Source organism: Asparagus officinalis, chromosome 8 (genome assembly GCF_001876935.1).
Source record: "Asparagus officinalis chromosome 8, Aspof.V1, whole genome shotgun sequence".
Lineage (NCBI taxonomy): Eukaryota > Viridiplantae > Streptophyta > Magnoliopsida > Asparagales > Asparagaceae > Asparagus > Asparagus officinalis.
This window is the reverse complement of record NC_033801.1, coordinates 64,887,078-64,909,912: the sequence shown is the minus strand read 5'-3', so window position 1 is coordinate 64,909,912 and position 22,835 is coordinate 64,887,078. Positions and strand designations below refer to the sequence as shown.

Below are 22,835 nucleotides of genomic sequence, written 5' to 3'. Positions count from 1 at the left end.
CGTCAAACGGCCGTTCATGGTAGAAGTGAGAAGCATGACATCTCCCATCAGTACATGGTCACATCGCATGATTCAAGGGAGTGACCACGCTGTCTCTCCTCTATTTAAGAGCCTCTCCTGGCTACAGGAAAGAGGTTCATAGTTAATTGATTAATTCAATCAGTTAGCTGGACCATTAGCTCTCAACTCTCGACTAAGTTGACGACAGGCTCTTTGCGTGATCCTTGCACTGTAGCACCTTCTCCTAGCTTCGGGCCCTGACCGCCACCGAACTCGGAGACTCGAACTTTCTCCTAGCTTCGGGCCCTGACCGCCACCGAACTCGGAGACTCGAACTCGACTAGCACGAGCTTCTACTGCGTACTGAAGCTCACTAGCAACCTAGATCGAATCGTCCAAGGGAAGCAGACTCGGTACGAGAACCGAGCGACGCGTCCTATCGCTACCAAAGTCCCCACGATAAACAAGGAGGGCCTTTCCTCCACTTCTGTTATAATTTCGATTCATTAGTTTGTAATAATCTATTCTTATTAATACAAACAAAACCCCTGTTTTGGGAAATACAAATTTACACCTACACTTGGGTGAGGCCAAACACATTTTAGGGATGGAGATCAGCAGAGACAATAAGAAGGGCAAAATTTGTTTGACACAAGTGGCTTATTTGAAGAAGGTTCTACAGCGATTTCATGTTAGCATGGATACGAAGCCAGTTAGTGTACCATTGGGAGCCTATTTGAAGCTTTGAGCTGGTCTTTTACTGAAGTTAGTTGAAGATCAAGAGTTGATGTCGAAGACTCCATATGCGAGTACAGTTAGGAGCTTGATGTACGTGGTGGTATGTACGAGGCCAGATTTATCACAGGCGGTGATCATGGTTTCGAGATACATGCATGATCCAGGAGTGGGTCATTGGGACGCCGTGAGATGGATTTTGTGGTACATTAGAGGTACGCTAAATGTTGGCTTGGTTTATGAGCGGGACACTATAGGTGGGCAGCTATGCATTTGCTATGTTGAATCGGATTATGCCGGAGATTTGGATAAGCACCGGTCTACGACGGGGTATGTGTTCACTTTGATCCGTGCGTCGGTGTGTTAGAGATACACCTTACAGTCGATGGTGGCTTTGTCTACAACCGAGGCAGAATATATGGCGATTACAGAGACTGTGAAGGAGGCTATTTGGCTTCAAGGACTTTTGAAGGAACTTGGTATATCGCAGCAGTCCACCTCCATTCATTGTGATAGCATGAGTGCTATCTATTTAGCGAAGAATCGGATTTTTTATGTGAGGACGAAGCACATTGACGTTCGTTATCACTTCATTCGGGATGTTCTTGAAGATGATAATGTGGAGATTGTGAAAGTCCACACGAAGGATAATCCGACGAATATGCTCACTAAGGTGGTTCCGAGTAATAAGTTGATCATTGTCAAAACTTATTGCACATTCGTGATTGTTGAGGCCGTTGACGGCCATTTGGATGAACTACGGGCGGCTTGATCCCTTGGGAGAGGGGGTACGTTAGCAACCATATTGGTGCAGCCGAGTTTGGAGAGACGACGCATTGATGCTTATGTTGATGTCGGCTCAGTGTTGGGAACACTTCGCCGAGGTGGAGAATTGTGAAAACGGCGAAGGAATTGAGAAAAACGTGAAGAATAAACAAAACAGACTCCACCACACCCAGGTGTGGTGTCTGTCACACCGGTGGTAGAATCTGCCCTGTTTACCATGGGTGTGGTGTCTGCCACACCCTAGTGTGGCAGAATCTGTCTGGTTTGTCATGAGTGTGGTGTGTGCCACACTAGGGTGTGGCAGACTTGTTTTTAGAATCCTAATATATTTGGGATTGTATTTTGTTATAAATAAAACCACGTTTTTTAGGGTTTTTTAAGGAGAGAATTAGCATTATTTTGAGCACTTTGAGAGTGAGATATTGTGAGGGAGTTGAGAGCTTTGGTTAGGTTTATATTTGAGTGATTTTGTGAGTTGTAACCCGTTGTATTTCTCCTCCATATAGTGAAATCTCCCCATCCTCTCCCCGTGGACGTAGACAATTGCCGAACAATGTTAATTCCTGTGTTTGTGTGTGAATTTGGTCGTTATTTTGTGAATTGCACTCGTGTTTGGTTTTGGTTTTCTTCTCTCATCGTTCACCGACTCGTTTGGTTGTTTATCACGCTTCCACACGGCGCGCAACAAATATGAAATATGTCTTTGAAATGTTTGAGTGCAAAAGTGATATTTACAGCCCATGTGAGCATTCAATCTAATGTTGTTTCATTGGACCTCAGGATATTGTTGAAATCTTCTGGGTCAGCTTTATTATAGACAATGAAAACGAATATGATTTAACAAAAGTTAATTGCTTTAATCTGTGTGATTCAATTTGTTGCTCTATATGCTACCAGATTTTGGAGTCAACAAAATTTGTGTCAGTTCAAGTGTGATATTAAATTCTGATCAGTAACAGTGGTAAGTAATGATTTTTTCTGGTTTTTTGTTATTTGAAAACACATTGTATCCTTAGCGAAATGCCGATGGGCATGTTGAATATCAATTAGTATTTTGCAGGGAGTTCTTTCAAGAGAAAAAGCAAGTCCGTTACTTGAAGTACATCCTTTGGATGCTTACTCGGCATATTTGATGCTTTGTGCTTTCATTCTTGCAGGGTCCGATTTTTTGATTGGGCATTTCAAGTTTCGTCTTGATTCAATGGTTAGATCGGAGCGTGTTTCCCCCCCGAATGGATTGCATTTGAATGCTAGTATGAGCTAGTGCTCAATTCTCTAAGCATATAACTTCTTTCATCAGTTATACATTCATTTACTTTCATTTCAATATATTGAAAAATGAATATTTTCTCTTCAAATTTAAGTGATTACTTAAACACGTTCATTTGACATAAGAGAATATTTTCTCTTCTCTAGTAATAAAGAAAAAACGATGTCTTGTGGGAAAGGCATATAACCTTCCTCAGTAAGGAAATTTCAATATACTCCTAGGAATTCATGAGAATGTTTGACTTAAGGCTAAGGATAAATTCAACAATAGAATGATGTAATGCTACCATGAACCAAATATTTATTTTATTTTGTAGCAAGAAAATTATTACACTTCCTTCATCCGAGTGTATCCTCCAGGACCACCATAACGAAATTTGTAACCATCTGGATACCCTGAGTAATAATTTCCATCAATACCATAATAGTCGGGTCTATTAGATAAAATTTTGACTCTGTTAGATTTTGGATTGTAAAGCTGATTTTTTTTATTTACTAACTTAATATTCAGAAAATAGCATGTCTTATTTGGACCTTCGCAAGGCATATGACCACTTCCCATGGGGGGACTAGGTTCATTGTAGGGAGAGTAAGATGCACCACCATAATCAACCTCGTTAGGTTTCTCTAAATTGTTGAAAAGCTCCTTTGGCCAATATCCCACTAGAGATCTTTCTTCCCCATAGGTTAACCACCAATTTCCTTCATCTGGGTCCTACAATGAGAAGGACACAAAATAAGAGTTATTCCCCCCACTCCACACACACATAAAAACCATGCATTATAGAGGTGTAGCTACTCACCATCCCTATTTTACCAACATAAAGATCATTTTTGTGATGAAGTTATTACTCATGTGTTTTTAAACTCATCTGGTAATCATGTGAGAATTTTCTTACAAAAAATTTAATGTTGCTCAACACTTGATTTCCACGAGCTTGAAAAACTTGAAAAGTAATGCAATCACATGGTCAGGGTAATAAATAGAAGAAGAGTAAGCAGCTACACCTAAAACTATTTTTATCACCCTAGTTATTATATTATATTAACACATGGATTCCTTACTCCACACGATCATGTAATTCCTTTTGTTGGTTTTAAAACAAACATGGGAATCTCATAAACTTTCTAACTTTGTTCATCACCCATTTCTCTTGAGTTGAAGACTACAAAAAACTCCACCTTGATGGATGTGTATACAAATAAAACGGGATATAAAGGATATATAATTAATACCCTATAGCACTTATTCTATTAAAAAACAAAATTTAGCTATCAAACTTCCTTTTCAGACTTAAATTTAAAGATCTATCCCTTCCAGTATGCTAATCAATTGAACACAAAAGACTAAGAGCTTGTTTGGCAAACTCAATAAACTTGTTTTAGCGAGTACAGAACATGTGTGCTTGGCCGTAGTTTGGAAAATTAATAAAGTGTAGTAAACTAGTTTTTTTGAATCCAATTTTGCTCAAGAACTAGACTACAAACAAACCAAGACAACAAACCAACACAACTTTGGTCCAAAAGAGAACTAGGTGAGAATGACTCAAATATGTTATCGTCTAAAAATTGTCCAAACTAAGTTATAAAGTAGAACTAGTTCTATAAAGTCTAACTTAGACTCACTTAGACCAAGTGGAAATAGTTCAAAAGTGAATTAGGTTATTTTCAAAGTTGCCAAATAGAGCCTAAGATAAAGATAAACTATCAGATAAGCTTATAAAGTGTCCCCTATTTTAATAAGGCTTAAAAACTAATACCGATAATAATAATAAAACTTAAAAACTGACATAGTAAACCAATAATGCTTATTCCCATTGTTGGATTTTTAATTTGAGTGGTAAATTAATGATCAATGATATTTGCAAAAAAAAAAAAGAAAAAAAAATCAACACTCTCTCTCTCGACCATCTTCTTCATCATAGTCCCCTTCCCTCTCCACTTTCTCTCCTCTTTCCTCCTCCCTGCCAAGATCCTCATGCTCACCTCATTCTCTCCCTCCTTCTCCAATCTTACCCCTCTTCTCACCTTCTCTCTCCTCTCTCATCTCACTCTCCTCCTCCTCTCCCATCTTCTCTCTTCTTTTTTTCCTCAAACATTTACCAAAAGTGGAGGAGGAAGTGGAGGAAGGAGAGGAGAGAAGGGAGAAGGAAAGTGAGGTGGGTGAGGATAGAGGTTGAGAAGATGGGTAAGTGTAAGTGGGGGTTGGGGGGGGGGGGGGGGGAGAGAGAATTGGATTTTTTTGCAAATATTTAAATTTGAAGCGTAAATCTGTAAGTGTGGGAGATTTGAGGCGTATATATATAAAAAATTCTTAATTTTTACATTCAAATCAAAATTCCAATGATGGGAATAGGCCTTGTATTCAAGTGCACCAATTCAGGACTTATTGTCGTGAGCGTCAGTTTTTAAGTCTCATTGGAAAATGAGAGTTAACTTTATAGGTTAATCGAGCTTCAAAGAAGTTTGTTGGTAGAGATGAATTTCTCAAAGCCAAGTTAATTCGCTATTGTTTTACCTTGAAGATACTTATGTCAATGGCTTTTTGAATCCCACCATAGGTAGAAAGCTGGGTTATTTCCATTCCAGGACTAAAGTCGCGAGATATTACCATAAATCCTTGACAATGGAGATTGTAGCAACCTGTATCATAACCATCAGCCTGTACACATAATTAATCAATTTTTTTAATCCCCGCCTAGTAACAAACTATAATATTTTTGAAACCAAGAAAACAAAATTTAATTTAGCTTTTAAGTTCAAAGTTGGACATAATTCATAGATCATACCGTCCAAGATATAGAAAGATGGGTTAGATAGTCACCATATAAACTCGGACATACCTAAAATTATTAAAAAAAGTAGAAAACAAATTTAGTGGAAATTCAAGTGAGTTTCTACTTTTATTTAAACAAACTGCGAATATTCTAATTTGAGTAAGTTAAATAATATAGTTAATTGCTTACGTGCCATCCTGCTTGTATAGCGTTTACTTCATCTAATGGTCCAGTAGCACCTCCAATAACCCATATTTGGCTTATGGTGCTTTGATCAACTTTGATATTTGGAAAACCATAAACAATAAGCTTTGCACTTGCTCCGTAATATTCGCCAATTGTAGTTTTCATAACTGCATACTATTTAACAACAAATTCATTAGAAAACAAGATGAAACGAATTAGAAACAAAGATTTGCCATATTAATGCAAGTTGTGAAAATCTTCATCAAATTTTTTACAACACGATGTTCTTAGCTTAGTAGTTTTTATCAATAGTTTTGTTTGTTCACGTGTAGACTGTTTGAATATTTTTGTTTCCCTAAGTGAAGATGTTTTGTTCTCCTCAAAAATAAATGTTTATTATTTCATTTAAGTTTTGAAGTACTTAGACTTTTTTTGTAGCTGGAAGTATTTCATTAAATCTCCTTAATTAAACACAAAGGCTTTATAACCATCATTATTCTTGAGGAAAAGTATAAAGATTAACATTTCACTTCAATGCACATAGTGACATAGAAATAGCAAAACATCTCTATCAATAAAAATTATGCTCCTCATTAAAATCAAAGCTTCATGAAACACTATATCTATTGACCATATTTTAAAAGTTGACAAGTACAACAAAATAATATAATATTCTAAGCTAACTTAAATCATCTTCCCCCCCCCTGCCTCTTCTCTTTTTGGTCTAATTGCCATTCTAAGCCTTTTACAACTTATTTAGGCCATGGGTGCAAAACGCATTTATAAAACAATGTAAATTTGTAAATTAACGAAGTGGCGGTCTGAATAGTGCATTTTAGTAGGCGATTTTCTCCCTGCTAACGTGCTCCTCCGCCTAGATTTGCGAAGAAGAAGAAGATCAGTAATAAGAGAGTTCAAAGTAGTCAACTGAGAGACTCTATCTTCGTCTATCCTTCCTCAGCTACGTTGAATGCTGGAACTTCTTCGACGGAGGTTAGGGCTAAATCAAATGGAATAGTAACTTATCAGATCCATCAGGAAATGAAGAGCACTGATCCAAAGGGGGACAAAGAAGAAGATTCTTAGGGAGAATTAGGGAAATCTCCTAGCTCTGTTTTATGGTCTGATGAAGTGATTGATTCAGATCTGATTGAGATTGTTGAGGAAAATGCTGAAGTAAATACTCAACAAATGGAGAATGTTAATGCTGTTGATAACAATATAAATCTAGAGAAAGAAAAAAAAAGACTCTGATGTTATAAATCATGGAAGAAGTGCCAGATCGGAGGAGAATGGATTTGAAGGTTTAAAATCCTTTGCTAGCCTATTTTCTGATAATAGAAAGCATGGAAATGGATTATCATTAAAATTTGTACCATCTTCATAAGTTAATATTGTTTCTTTCACCGAGGAAGAATGGAAAGAAGGAGAGGATCTCTAGAATTTTGCTTTAATAGGGAATGTTATTGGATTAAATGTTAGATTTAAATGCATGGAAATATATGTTAATAAGATTTGGGGGGAATTTCTATTTCGAAAGTTTGCGTAATAAAACAAGGGGTGTTTCTCTTTGAGTATCATGCTAAAAAGCAGATGAATAAAGTTTTAAAAGTAGGACCATGGTTTTTTGGTTCTAAAACTTTGATTTTGAAGCCTTGGAAGATTGATACTAATATGGAAAAAATTCAGGATTGTAGCTACCCTATGAGGGTTCAATTCCCTAATTTGAAACTGAATTTGTGGAGCTCTTCAGGTATTAGCAAGATTGCTAGCCTCATAGACAACCCCATTACTACTGATAAACGTACTGCTATGAGACAAATGTTATCATATGCTAAAGTTCTATTAGAAGTTGATTTGCCTGTGAAAGAGCCACTGCCTGATCAAATAGTTATAAAAGGGCCTGATGGGAAAAGTTATATTCAAAAAGTGGTTTATGAACTTAAACCAAGATGGTGTGAAAATTGTAAAATAGTGGGACATGAGACTGAGCAGTGTAGAAGGCGAGCTGCTAAGAAAATATGGGTTCCAAAATTATCATGAACTATGTCAAAAGATGTTTTTCAGGAGGAACTTGTGAGATATGTTATGGAAGTGGATATATCTGGAAAACATGCACAAGCAGCCTTGAAGAGTGTCATACCTAGAAAAGAAAATCTTACACAAGATAATTGAATCCAATACCTGAAAATCCCCTATTAGAGATACATGCACAAGAAGTGTTGAGGAATGCCACACCTATTCTTCAACCTGGAAAAGAAATTTCACTGCTAGTGTTGCAGAATGACAATCAAAACTATGGAAAAACTGGTCAGATTGGATGTAGGATGCTGAGTCCTGGAATGCTTGGCATTGTTCAAAATTCAAATTCATCCCCTTCTATAAATATCAGTGGATTTACAAGTGTTAACATGAATAGTGTAGCTAGAAGAACAAGTATGATTGTTGGTGATCTAGCATCCACTTATATTCTAGCTTCACAGTTTTCTTTGTTGGATCATCAGGACAATCTGTTTGACCCCTAAAATGTTGATAGGGGCAAGTCCACTCAATAAATATGCATTTAGCCATCTGAAATGCTAGAGGATTCAACAAATCCTCTAAACAAATGATAGTGTAACAAATAGCTCATGAATACAAGCTTTCCTTTCTAGCTCTTCTGGAAACTAAAGTTGCTAGCGACAAGATGCATATTATAGCTAAGAAAATGACTAAAGACTGGGACTAGATTTCTAATGCTCAACAAGCAAGCAAAGGTAGAATCTAGATTCTTTGGGATGGTGATGTCTTATCTGTCCAATGCATCTCTTCCTCTGAGCAATTTATATCATGCACTGTTACTTCTAAAGATAGCAAGTTTTCTTGTATTGCTACTATTGTTTATGCTCTGAATGATCAAATAGGCAGGAAAGCTCTCTGGCATGATCTATCATTATTCAAACAAGGTGTAAATTGTCCGTGGATTGTAGGTGGAGACTTTAATACTATTATAAGTAATGAGGAGAAATTGGGTGGAACTCAAGTCACTGAATCTGACACTGAAGATTTTCAAAAATTCATTGACTCATGCCAGCTGCTTCATCTTAAATCTACGGGGTGTTTTTTCACCTGGTGTAATAAACATGAAGCAAATACTAGAATTTGGTGCAGGTTGGATAGGATTTTGGTAAATGAGGAGTGGATTCTTCAATATACTTCTAGTCAAGTTGATTTTTTAGTGCCAAACTTTTCTGATCATTCTCCAGCATTGTTAACAATTGGTGATGAGATCTATAACAATTGGTGGTGAGATCTGTGAAGGAAAGAAACCATTCAAATTTTTTAGCATGTGGATTAAACATCCTTAATTTAACACAGTTGTCAAGTCTGTGTGGGAACAAGACATCAGGGGTTTCTATATGTACAAGCTAGTTACAAAGCTAAAAAAATCTCAAACCAGTTCTAAAAGAATTGAACAAAAGACACTTTATGAACATCAGTGAACATGTGATAAGAGCCAAGGGGGAACTTATTGATATTCAACAATATTTGATGAATGATCCTTTCAATTCTGATTTGATATCAAAGGAGAAGAAATGTCTGAACATCTACACCATACTAGTTGATTTTGAATCTTCTTTCTATAGGCAAAAGGCAAACATCAGATGGGGGTTACATGGTGATAAATGCTCTCAATTTTTTCACTCTGGTATGAAAGCCAAAAGGCATCATAATAAAGTCTTATTCATATACTCTGATAATGGGGAAAGGCTAACTGATATAACTTATATTACAAATGAATTCATTGCTTATTTCAAGAATCTCCTAGGCTATGCTGGTTCTACTGCAGAGATTAAACCGAGGTGATATCAAATGGTCCTATCCTCTCCTCTGTTCAGGCTAATAATCTGGGTGTTCCAATCATTAGAGATGAAATCAAACAAGCATTATTTTCAATGGACAATGAAAAAGCACCTTGTCCAGATGGCTACACTGCTGCTTTCTTCAAGGCAACCTGGAATGTGATAAATGAAGATCTCTATCTTGCTATTGAGGAATTCTTTAAATCTGGCAAACTTCTTGGTGCTCTCAATACCACATCTATCACTTTGGTGCCTAAAATTCTCAATCCTAAATCACCTTCAGACTATAGACCAATTTCTTTTTGCAATTGTGTATACAAAATCATCTCAAAAGTTATTGCAACCAGAATTCAAGGGGTTATGGGGACTGTGATTAATAAAGCTCAAAGTGTATTTATTAAAGGAAGGGTTATCTCTAGCAACATCCTGTTAGCTCATGAACTAATTAAACACTATGGTAGGAAGCATACAACACCAATGGCAATTCTTAACATTGATCTAAGGAAAGCTTTTGATACCATTAGTTAGAATTTGATTAAGTCTATGCTTATTGGTTTGGGCTTTCCTAAGAATATGATTAAGTGGATCATGGAGTGTATCAGAACACCTAAATACTCCTTATCTCTTAATGGTACATTGCATTGGTACTTTAAAGGAGCTAGAGGTTTAAGGCAAGGAGATCCACTCTCTCCATACCTGTTTGTTCTTTGAACGAAGTATCTTTCAAGGAAATTAAACACCCTCAAAGATGATAATCTATTCAGATATCATCCAAAATGTTCTAGGCTTAAGATCTCTCATCTCTTCTTTGCCGATGACTTGTTTCTTTTTTGCAAAGCTGATATTTACTCAATTGCAAGATTAAAGGAATGCCTCTCTGAATTCAGCCATGTTTTTGGATTAGAAACTAATCCTAATAAGTGCTCTATATACATGAGTGGTGTTGATGATGATTTAAAGGCTCAAATCTATTCTCTTCTAAATTTCTCTAAAGGTGTGTTGCCAGTGAGATACTTGGGTGTACCATTAATCTCAAAAAGGTAATCATGTGTGGATTGTTCTCCCTTGATTAACAAAGTTTCTGCTCAGTTCTAGAGTTGGCAAAAAAAGAAAACTCTATCCTATGCAGGAAGACTGCAGCTTATCAAATCTGTCATCCTAGGTATTCAAAATTTTTGGACTAGCAACTATGTTTTGCCAGTTAAAGTGTTGGAGAAAATAGACACTCCCTCTTCTGATTTTCTTTGGAATCATAAAATTCATCTGATTTCATGGACCACAGTTTGTCAAAGCAAAGAGCACGGAGGGTTGGGGGTCTTCTCTGCTAAAGCCTGGAACTATGCAGCGGCTATGAAACTTCTTTGGATGATACATCTCAAGAAGACCTTATATGCATTAATTGGGTTCATGGCAATTACCTATGACATTATAACATATGGCAAGTTCATATTAGAATGAATGATTCTTGGATGTGGAAGCAAATTCTTAAAGTGAAGGATAAAATGATCTGCAAATTTGGCAATGCCTCTAATGTTCAAAATGTCATCACCATGTGCTGCTTTGAAGGAAAAATTCAGTTATCTTCTATCTACAATGAGCTCATTCATCAAAATACACAAGTTGCTTGGTCCAAAACAGTCTGGGATGGATGGTTATACCCTAAGCACTCCTTTATCCTTTGGCTAGCTATTCATTCTATATTGTTAACAACAGATAGGCTATGCCACATAAGGATACTTGACATAAATCTTTGTGTCCTGTGCACATATCAGCATCAAGAAACCTGTAGACATATCTTCTTTGAATGTGTATACTCAGCTACTTTATGGAACTGAATGATGGACTGGATGAATTATAATTGGAAATCTTGCAACTGGGATTGTATTATTGATTGGTATAGTACGAGACTGAAGGGGAAGGGGTTTATGAAGAAGCTTAAAAGATTGATATTATCCGTATTAGTTTATGCTATATGGAAAGAAGGGAATCAGAGAATCTTCCAAAACAAAGCTAAAGACTTTGAATCTTTGTTTCGGATAGTGAAGCTTCTAATACTTTCTAAAGCCTTGAATGATAATGTTTCTCCTTACATAAAAGAAAGAATTGAGCAAATGTAATTCTTTTTCATAGTTTTTCTTCTAGTTAATCACTGGAATGTTTTGATGTACTAAATCTTCTTAATTGGTAATGAATAAAATTTATTTCATTGACCAATTTTTTTTAAATTAACTTGCTGTAAATTTAGGTAAACGGTTCTAAATGAAAAGGGCTACTCACATGGCTTCCAATTCCAATGCTAGTTTTATCTTTCTCCGATGGGTAACTCGTAACATGTCTTTTGACATGATTTTGAAGAGTTTTTGCATGTAGTAAATCATTCTTAGTAGTTCTGCGAATAAGAACCGTTCCACGTGGACAAGTGGTGTTCTTGTGCAAATTTGAATTAATGGTCATACCTTCTGGAAAACTGCTAGGTCTCATCTGCATTAAATAATTCCTTCTATTAGTTAATTCATTGAATAAAGAGAAATAAAAATGTCAAACTATTATATAAAATGAGTCGCCAATAGATTTATTTCAGTAAAGATTATATATGTTTAAGTAACAAAGCTTTTCTCCTTGTTTTCCTAATATTTTGAGTGAAAATTGTTCAACTTTAGCCAATTCCAAAACTAGTTTCATAATAAAAGTATAGGGTAAGTAAGTTTTATAGCAATGTGACATTGGATAATTTTGTACTTTTCCTACTTTCTAATTATAATCATAAATTACACGCAATTTAGAAATATTCTACACAAGCTTCATAATATGTTAATCTAAAAAATAAACAAAGAATATACAAATGTGACTTATTTTTTATATAATCAAGATTACAAATCTGTAAATGCTTCTCTTTTTTGGTACTGTATCATGTAACCTTTTTTTAGATAATAGAGTAAATTACACTTGAATACACCTACTATAGCGTAAAGAAATGATAGAAATTTCCCCACCCCACTTTAATACACCTACTATAGCTTATAGAAATGATAGAAATGTTTCTCGACATTAAAAAAGTAACCCATCGTTAAGAAAAAAAGTAAATGATAGAAATGTCCCCACCCCACTTTAATACACCTACTATAGCGTGCTAAAACCTAAAATGAATAGAACTCTTCTAAACTCTCCCAAATTCTTTTAAAATTATCCAAAATTCCACCAAATTGACTACGGGTTAGGGTATTTTTTGATCTCAAACTGAAAACGTAAAGCAAATTGTAATTTTGGATCATGAAGAGGTGATTTTTTTTAGAAAATTTGTACTAATATGATTTAGGGTTTGACTATTTGAGGTGCTTTCACTTGATGCCACGTTTCACCCTAAAATTTAGTCTAGTCTTGAGAAAATGCTCGACTAGTTGAATGTTCTTCCAAATTGGAGTCAACGAGTTCATGGATATGCCTTTTTGGCAATTCAAGAATATAAATGAGAGTCTTTTTAGTACTTGAAACTGGATTAACAATTTGAGACCATTTACAACTATAAATATTAGAGAAAACTTACCCCAGTCTAGACCAAATAATTTGCATAAGTAGTCATAGTAAATTATATATTTTAAAGCAAGTTCTTCTCTATTCTGAAGCATTACATTTTTCTGTGCAGATTCTACTAAAGACTATGAACATGGATCACTTGATTTCTCAAGTAACCAGTGAGGTAGAGAACGACTCACTAATCTGGCTAATGGTGAGGTAATAGCTCTAATTTTTCATAAGTTCAAATTGCATGTTCTCCATTCTAATGCTTTCTATTTTCCCTAACTTTTAGTTCTACATTCTAATGCTTTCTATTTTCCCTAACTTTTAGTTCTACTTTTTTCTTTTTATTATTTATATACAAATAGGAACAACTTTATGAATCTAGATAGTTATGCTATGTATGAGAGAATGAGGCTTGAGGAGCTGTAAGGAAGGCAACACATTGTTGTGGACAGTGTGCAGTTATTTTGCCATAGTGAATTATATTTTAAAGCAAGTTCTTCTGTATTCTGAAGCATTACATTTTTCGGCGCAGATTCTACTAAAGACTAAGAACATGGATCACTTGATTTCTCAAGTAACCAGTGAGGTAGAGAACGCGACTCATTAATCTGTCTAATGGTGAGGTAATATCTCTAATTTTTCTTAAGTTCAAATTGCATGTTCTCCATTCTAATGCTTTCTATTTTCCCAAAATTTTAGTTCTACTTTTTTTCTTTTTATTATTTATATACATATAGGAACAGCTTTATGAATCTAGATAGTTCTGCTATCTATGAGAGAATGAGGCTTGAGGAGCTGTAAGGATCCCAGGCAACACATTGTCGTGGATAGTGTGCAGTTATATATATATTCTGCCCTTTCTCTGCTACAGATAGGACTTTGCCAATGAAGGAGCATGTAGAGCACAATGCATTGAAGGATTATATGCTCAACGGGCTCTCCGCCCTAAATACTCTGTGACTCCTACTTCAGTACTAAATAACCCTGGGTATCATACTACAATTAAGTATATTATCATACTTTTGTAAGAGGTGGCGTCCTTATATATTTTGGTTAATTCGATGTAATCCCAAGGTTTTGCTACTATTTTTAATTATTAGTTATGTTTGGCTTAACTATATGTGCTTAATGAAGGTAAATGTTTTCTCTAGCCCTAAGCATGGCCATCATACATAAATAAGTTTCTAGCATATTATTGCATAATAAAAATGCATACTTTCATAAAGTGTGCATATTTTCCTTTTTAATTATGTTTATTATTGTGAATAAGGTTTTTACTTATGCATGTAGTAGTTATGTAGAAAAGAATTTTAATCACATTAAAGTTTCCTTAATAAAAACTTTAGGGAGAAATAAGCTTCATATAATACGACTGCTATAATTAATAATTTAAATCAACAATAACGGCGAAGAAGGCAACAAAGTTTGGGGAGAAATAATACTTATATGAAATAAGGATAGAGTTTGCAAATTAAATCAAGTATAAAGGTAAACCAAGAAACAAAAATTATAGGAGAAATCAGATTCATATGAAATAAGGGTAGAGTATGTAAATTAGATCAAGTGTAAGGTTAAAGAAGGAACTGAAATTACATGAGAAATGAGCTTTCTATTAAAGAAAGGTCGAGTTTGTAATTTAAGATAAGTATAAAGGTAAAGAAGGAACCAAAACTTCATGGGGTATGCTTCATATGATTGGTTGGGGATTCGAAACAATCAAATCGAATCCGCACCCTTCCGGATCTTGTGTTTGATAGTTGAGTAAGAAAGAAATTCACCACAAATCAAAGATAAAAACTTGTAGGAAAGTAAATAAGAAAGAATACACCATATTTAACGAGGTTCGGTAACGTGCCTACGTTTTCGGGAGTCACACCACACAATTCTTTGATTAATTGAAGAAGATTACAATGCTTGTAATTGGTCTCTCTCTCTCTAAGATTTCTGATCTCAAAGAGCCCTCAAAACCCTCTTTTTTCGTGTTCTTTTTTTCCCCAAGCCCTAGAGGGACGTGTTTTTATTTATAACAAAACACAATCCTAAACAGATTAGGATTCTAAAACGAGTCTGCCACACCCTGGTGTGACACATACCACACCCATGACAAACAGGGCAGATTCTGCCACACTAGGATGTGACAGATACCACACCCATAACAAACAGGACAGATTCTGCCACACCCTGCCATATGGGTGTGGCAAACACCACACCAGGGTGTGGTGGAGTCTGTCTTGCATATTTTTCACGTGTTTGTTGATTTTGATTCTTGGTTTGGGTCTCCACTCTTAAGACAAACAATCTTCCACTTGGAGACTAAACCATCATCAATGAGCTCATCCGAACTCCGCCTTCTTTGCAAGCATCTTCTCCTACTTGGGAAAATCTATTCTTCAATCATCATCAACCCGACGATCGCGATGATCCTCCTAGTGTGGCTCCACCTTCATCTCCTACGCATGAAATCCAACTGAAGTTGCGCACAACTCCAGATTCTCTATGGTGACTGTCTTCGTCAACATGTCTGTCGGATTTTGACTCCCCAAAATCTTCTCTAAATATAACTTCCCGTCCTCGATCAGCGAGCGTATGAAATGGTATCGTACGTCGATGTGCTTTGTTCTGGCATGATAAACTGGATTCTTGACAAGGTGTATAGCGCTCTGGCTATCACAGTAAAGAAATCCTCTCCCTTGCTTCTGATCCAACTCTTCCAAACATCCAGCCAACCAAATCATCTCCTTACTTTCTTCAGTCACCGCGACATACTCAGCCTCGGTTGTAGATAAAGTTATAATTTTTTGTAGACATGAGACCCAACTCACTGTTGTCGACGCTAAAATATAAACATACACTGTGATGCTCTGTCTCGTATCATGATCACCGACGAAGTCCGCATCCACGTATTCCTGCAACACCAACTCCTTCCTCCTAAAACATAGTGGCTTGTTCGTTGTTCCTCTCAGGTACAACAATATCCACTTCAAGGCCTCACAATGTTGCTTTCCTAGATTGCTTGCAAACCTACTCATAACTCTCACTGCATGGGCAATGTCCGACCTCGTGCAAACCATCGCGTACATGAGACTCCCAATGGTCGAAGAATATGGCACCCTGCTCATATGCTCTCTCTCTGCATCTGTTTTAGGCGATTTCTCCTCAGATAACTTGAACTGGCTTGTGCTAACAACCTTATCATTCTACATATTGAACCTCTGAAGTACCTTCTCGATATATTCAGCTTGGCTCAACCTCAATGTCCCTTCAGCTTCATCCCTACTGATTTGCATCCCTAGAATCTGCTTCGCTACATCCGGATCCTTCATTGCAAACTCGTTTGCTAGCTGCTTCTTCAAACTGTTTATCTCCTCTAAACACGGTCCTTCTACTAACATGTCATCAACATATAATAACAAAATAATAAAGCTGGACTCGAATCTCTTGAAATACAACAATGATCTGAATTGCATCTTCCGTATCCATTATTCTGTATGAAGTTATCAAACTTCTTGTACCACTGTCTCGGAGCCTGTTTCAAACCATATAATCTCTTCTTGAGCTTGCACACCATCTCTTCCTTTCCTTCTTTAATAAAACCAATAGGCTGTTTCATGTAGATTTTTTCATCCGAGTCACCATGAAGAAATACAGCCTTCACATCTAACTGCTCAAGGAAGAGGTCTTCTGTAGCTACCAACCTTAACACCACTCTGATGGTTGTGAGCTTTACAACAAGGAAAAATATTTTCATATAGTCCACTCCTTCCCGCTGGTGGAGCACCTTTACAACTAATCTAGCATTGTAACTCTTGCTTCCATCACTCTCTTGCTTGACTCGGTAGACCCATTTATTATGCAAGACTTTCATCTATGCAGGTAGTTGGGCTAACTCCCATGTCTCGTTAGTGAGTAGAGAATCCATCTCCTCCTGCATCGTATGCTCTCACTGCAAAGATTCACTCACTTGCATAGCCTCCTTATAGCACTCCGATTCATTGCTATCTGTCAACAATAAGTAATCAAGAGATGAAAGATATCTAGGATTCGGTTTGGGTACCCTGGATAACCTCTTAAGCTCTACGTCCTGGGTAGTTGCTTCTGCACCTAGAGCCTCCTCCATTCTTCTGTCAGAACAAGCATCATCACCCCTATCTGGAAGTTCCTCTAAATTCATGTACTCGGATTCACCTGCATCTGAAGTGCTTCTCCCACTGCTTTGGTTATCCTTGGCAATTTCTCTATCCTTGTACATCACATCCTCATTGAATATGAAGTCTCGGATCCTGATGATCTTCCTGTTCTTCTCATCCCAAAGACGATACCCGAACTCATCAATGCTATACCTAATGAATATACACTTTTGTGACTTAGCTTCTAGCTTATCCCTGACATGGTCACTGATGTGAACATAAGCCATGCAGCCAAATACCCGCAAGTGTGATAGATTGACCTTCTTACCACTCCAAACCTCTTATGGAATCCCAAAATCTAATAGAACTGATGGCCCATAATTAATAAGGTAAGCCGTCGTATGCACCGCATTCGCCCAAAATGTTTTAGGCAGACCTGCATGTAATCACATACTCCTGGCATGCTCCGTCAAGGTTCTGTTCATCCTCTTCGCAATACGTCTTGAACTCCTCCAACTCGTATTCTCCACCATTGTTTGATCTCAGACACTTCACCTTCAGACCTGTTTCGTTCTCCACCATGGCCTTTCTCTTCTTGAAGACTCCGAACACCTCTGACTTGTGCTTCATGAAGTAAACTCACACCTTCCTCGAGTGATCGTCGATAAAGGTGATATAGTATCTCAAACCACCAAAAGAAGACACACTGGCTGAATGCCATATATCTGCATGAATCAACTCTAGCTTCTGAGCCTTAGGTGGCCTTCCACCCTTCTAGAAACTAATCCTCTTCTGCTTCCCAAAGATATAGTCTTTTCTCTTCAATTTCGATACGTGTCTCACGTTCTTTATGTTCCACTTAGAGTCCTTCATCTGAATCTACACGTTACCCTTTCTAATAATATTATAGGGCTCATTATCCCCTAAATATACTTTTCCAAAGTCCCGTGCTACATAATTCTGAAGAAGTTTCTTATTAGCAGTGGCGTGGAAAGAGGCTATTGAGTCGATGACTCAAGAATCCGAATCGCTGTCCATAGCAAGGATCAAAGCATCATGCACGATACGAGCCTCCTGCTCACCTGCATCCTTCTTTGGACATTTGCAGACTGAAGACATATAACCCTCTTGGCTGCAGTTCCAACACTTTCCTTTGATAGGCCTCCACTTTGAGTTCAACCTCTTTTTCACTGATTTCGACCGATTCTTGTTTTGGTTTTCTTTCTTCTGGCTTCTGCCTCTCTGCTCAAAACTTAGAGCTGAACCTGAACCTTCTAATTCAGACGATTTCCTTCTAACCTACTCGGATAGAATAATTCTAACAACCTCACTCAGCTTTAACTTCTCTTTCCCCGCCGAATTGCTGATTACCGTCACACAACCTGCCTAACTATCCGACAACTGTGATAGAATCAATAGGGCTTGCACTTCGTCATCGAACGTGATATCTGCGAAGATGAGTTGATCAACAATCGTGTTGAACTCGCTGAGATGCATCGTGAAGGACCGTCCTTCTGCCATTTTGAGGTTAAAAAGAGTTTTGACAAGATGCACCTTGTTTGCTACAGACGGTTGCTCGTACATCTTCGCGAGCGCTTCCATAAGCCCTACCGTCGTCTTCTCCTTCAATATGTTGTATGCGACTGTCTTGACGAGCAACAATCAGATTTTCCCTAGAGCCTTCTTATCCAGTATCTCCCAATCATTGTCTGACTCTTCTTTCTTCTGTCCCTTATCCTTGCTCATCAACGGGCGATACAAGTCCTTCTGGTGCAGATATTCCTCCATCTGTGACTTCCAGTAGACGAAGTCTGAACCTTCAAACTTCTCGATCTTAGATTTGATTTCCTCATCCATGGCTCTTTCTTACAAATTTGCTGAACGAAGCTCTGATACCAGCTGTTGGGGATTCGAAATAATCAAATCAAATCTGTACCCTTCCGGATCTTGTGTTTGAGAGTTGAGCAAGAAAGAAATTCACCACAAATCAAAGATAAAAACTTGTAGGAAAGTAAATAAGAAAGAACACACCAGATTTAACGAGGTTCAGCAACGTGCCTACGTTCTCGGGAACCACACCACATAATTCTTTGATTAATTAAAGAAGATTACAATGCTTACAATTGGCCTCTCTCTCTCTCTAAGATTTTGGATCTCAAAGAGCCCTCAAAATCCTCTTTTTTGTGTTCTTTTTTTTCTAAACCATAGAGGGACGTGTTTTTATTTATAACAAAACACAATTCCAAATAGATTAGAATTCTAAAACGAGTCTGCTACACCCTGGTGTGACACATACCACACCCATGGTAAACATGGCACATTCTGCCACACCAGGGTGTGACACATACCATACCCATGGTAAACATGACAGATTCTGCCACACCCTGTCATATGGGTGTGGCAGACACTACACCAGGGTGTGGTGGAGTCTGTCTTGCTTATTTTTCACGTGTTTGTTGATTTTGATTCTAGGTTTGGGTCTCCACTCTCAAGACTAACACATGGGGGCATGCTTCATATGAAATAAGGGTATAGTTTATAAATTAAATTTAGTATAAAGGCAAATGAGGGATGAAAGTAGCACGTGTCATCCCAAAAAAGAATATTCCTGGATATGCTAAAGGTCATCTAACGGGAGGTAGCAACATAATAGTTTGGAAACATTGGGTATTTAACAATTATCTGAAGAGTTTAGAATCTTAGATATTTAAGTGAAATTTGTGAGGTGTTTAAGTGTAATTTACTGTAGATAAGGTGCCATATTATGATATATAAATGCTTCTCTTTTTTAGTGTGGTATAACTGGGATGTCCATGAAATTACTTTCAAGAACAACATGTAGTGTCTTATCAAGAACATTAGTTTGGATTCAAATAAATCTGTTTGTAAATAACTTTCTTTTCATTGTTAACAACTACTATTTCAAATCAAATGATTGAATGAAAACTATCAACAACGACCTCTTTCTCAATCATTTCCTCTGATATCTCCATTAATGGAGCTACCTAAATGCCTCTTAAACTCACCACCATAAACTAAACTAGATGACTTACTCAAATTTCTTCTCTCCTTCACATTTTCGGGTTACATCAGATAGTACAAAATCTCCACATTCAAACTATCTAAGATGAAGCTATTGTAGTTGCCGTGAATGTACTCCACTAGCATTGTGAACAGCGGCGCTTGAACACCACGAGACACCAAAGGGTGTCTTGCCGGCGCGGCACACGGACACCGTGAGACACCAAAGGGTGTCTCGCTGGTGCATGAGACACCCTGAGGTGTCTCTGCACCCGAGACACCTCAGGGTGTCTCAGAGCGGGTTTTCTAGATCGGTGCGGATCTTTTCCAGATCGTTTTTGGGCCCTGGTTTCTTGATGTAAATAGCAACTTCGTTCCTAGGGTTTTGGAAGTGAAAAATAGAGGGTTTACCAGCTGTAGCAGAGAATTTTAATATAGTTTTTTTAGATCTAAAAAGGTGAGATCTTGAGGAGAGAAAAGAGAGAGAACTTGGAGCGATTGTACAAGAAAGAGATCATCTTCTCTTGGGTAAAATCAGAGACTCATCTCTTTGGGACGAGCTTGCAGGTTATGCAAGTCTTCGGTGTTCTCCATCATAGTAGAATCTCCCTTCACCCCCTCCCGTGGATGTAGGCAAGTTTACCGAACCACGTAAATCTTGTGTTTTCTTTATTGTTTTGTCGTGTATTGGCTATTGCTTGTGTTGGTTAGTTTTCTCGATATTTAGATATAGATATGATATTAGGAAAAATGTATATCTCACCTTGCTGAGATATTTCACTTATGTTCTTATTTTATATCAAAACAGGAACATCGAGGTTGGCTTGAGTTTTGTGAAAAACAAAAGCCAGGGCTTCTCTCGAGGTGATTCGCTTCTGGGGCGAGTGGGCGTGTCGGCCCCACCCAACAATTGGTATCAGAACCCTTGTTCAGATTGGGGGTGGTAAAGCTTTCGATTTGAGGTGGTTCTTGATTATTATGTGGTGTACACAAGGTGTTTGTTAAAATTCCTGAGAGAAGAAGATTTACTAAAACAAGCGGAGAATGACGTCTACTAGTAAATTAGTTAAAGTTAAAAAGTATGTAATTGAAAAGTTTAATGGTGTTAGGCGCAGAGTCATGCACTCACGCCGCGGAAGAGATATAACCCAAGAGAAAGCCCTAACTTTTACTTTCATAAAAGCTCAAGCCAACCTCTATATTACTATTTCACAAAGAAAACAAGAATAAAAAGTGAAATATCTCAACACTCTTTCTCTCATCAATTCTAGAACTGACATGTCGAGGGAACCTAAAAGCAATAGTCAACACCCAGAAAATAGTAAAGACACGAGATTTACGTGGTTCGGCAAACTTGTCTATGTCCACGGGGAAGGGGGAGGGGAGATTCCACTATGAAGGAGAACACCGATGACTTGTAAAACCCACAAGCTCGTCCCAAAGAAGAAGCTTTGATTTTTACCAAAATAAATTGATCTCTCTCTTGTAAAATCCCTCCAAGCTCTCTCTTTTTCTCTCCGCGAGATCTCTCTTTTAGATCTAAAAAACTCTCTATTTTTCTCCTCTAAACAGCCACCAAAAACCCCTTAGCCAAACCTTAGAAGAGACGTAAGGTATTTAACCCCTTAGCCAAACCTTAGAAGAGACGTCGGGTATTTATAGCCAAAACACCCCACGTTCAATTTGTTCTAGAAAAAAAACCTGAACAGGAACCCGAATAGGCCCAAATCCCAAATACCCGCTGACAAAAAAAAACTTTGCAAGTTAGGTGACTCGCGCTCCTCTCCACGAATCACGTGGTTGTGGCCCCCATGTTTAATCTCACTTTCAATTCTCCATCTCATACATCATTTGATAAACCTTAAATTGACGAGCACCAGAAGAACACCGCGAACATCACCAGAGAGATCTGAAACACCAAACCAGGTCAAACCAGCCGCACCACTTTACCGTGTCTGCCTACGTACCATCCACCGGGATCAAGCTAACCATAGTTCAGGATTTGTTCTCCATATAGTCTCCACCTCACCCCATCACCGCTCTAAAGGGTCATGCCCTCTTGAGAAAATAAACACGGGTTGATATGAAGCAAGTCCAAGTAATGCTTAAACTTGTTACCTGTGACCATCTTGGTTAACATGTCTGTAGGATTCTCATTCGTGTGCACCTTCATGAGAGAAATATCACCTTCCTCTATGACATCCCGCACGAAATGGTACTTGACATCGATATGCTTGGTACGAGCATGATGAACTTGATTCTTCACCAAGTGAATCTCACTCTGACTGTTGCACTACAAGTTCACGCTCTCCTACTCAATCCCCAAATCGTCTAGAAGACCCCATAACCACAATGCTTCCTTAACTTCCTCCATTATGACCTTGTACTCGGCCTCTGTAATAGAAAGTGTCACTGTAGCCTGTAACATCGATCGTCAACTAACTAGAGCTCCATGTATCCTGAATATATAACTAGTAGTAGATTGTTGTCTATCTAGATCGCCCGCATAATCTGAGTCTACAAACTCATCAATCTGACATGTATCTTAACCAAAACACAGGCCCGTATCA

At 37.6% G+C, this 22,835-nt stretch overlaps 1 protein-coding gene across 1 annotated transcript; it reads right to left on the bottom strand.

The window, feature by feature from the left end:
• Positions 3,119-17,366, bottom strand: LOC109821319. The gene is made up of 6 exons (XM_020387508.1): positions 17,079-17,366; positions 11,873-12,076; positions 5,757-5,927; positions 5,580-5,633; positions 5,309-5,452; positions 3,119-3,505 (listed from the first exon to the last, which is right to left on the bottom strand). Exons 1-6 carry the CDS (start codon positions 17,364-17,366, stop codon positions 3,119-3,121), a joined length of 1,248 nt encoding a protein of 415 aa, XP_020243097.1.

What these genes read in the sequence shown, in the direction of transcription:
- LOC109821319 (XM_020387508.1), bottom strand. Translation starts at nt 17,366, where the DNA reads ATGTACAAGGATAGAGAAATTGCCAAGGATAACCAAAGCAGTGGGAGA. An exon ending in GCATTGGAATTGGAAGCCAT is followed by an intron (nt 5,928 to 11,872) that starts GTGAGTAGCCCT and finishes GTTGTTAAATAG; the next exon opens with TATGCAGTTATGAAAACTAC. An exon ending in ATCTTTCTATATCTTGGACG is followed by an intron (nt 5,453 to 5,579) that starts GTATGATCTATG and finishes TTATGTGTACAG; the next exon opens with GCTGATGGTTATGATACAGG.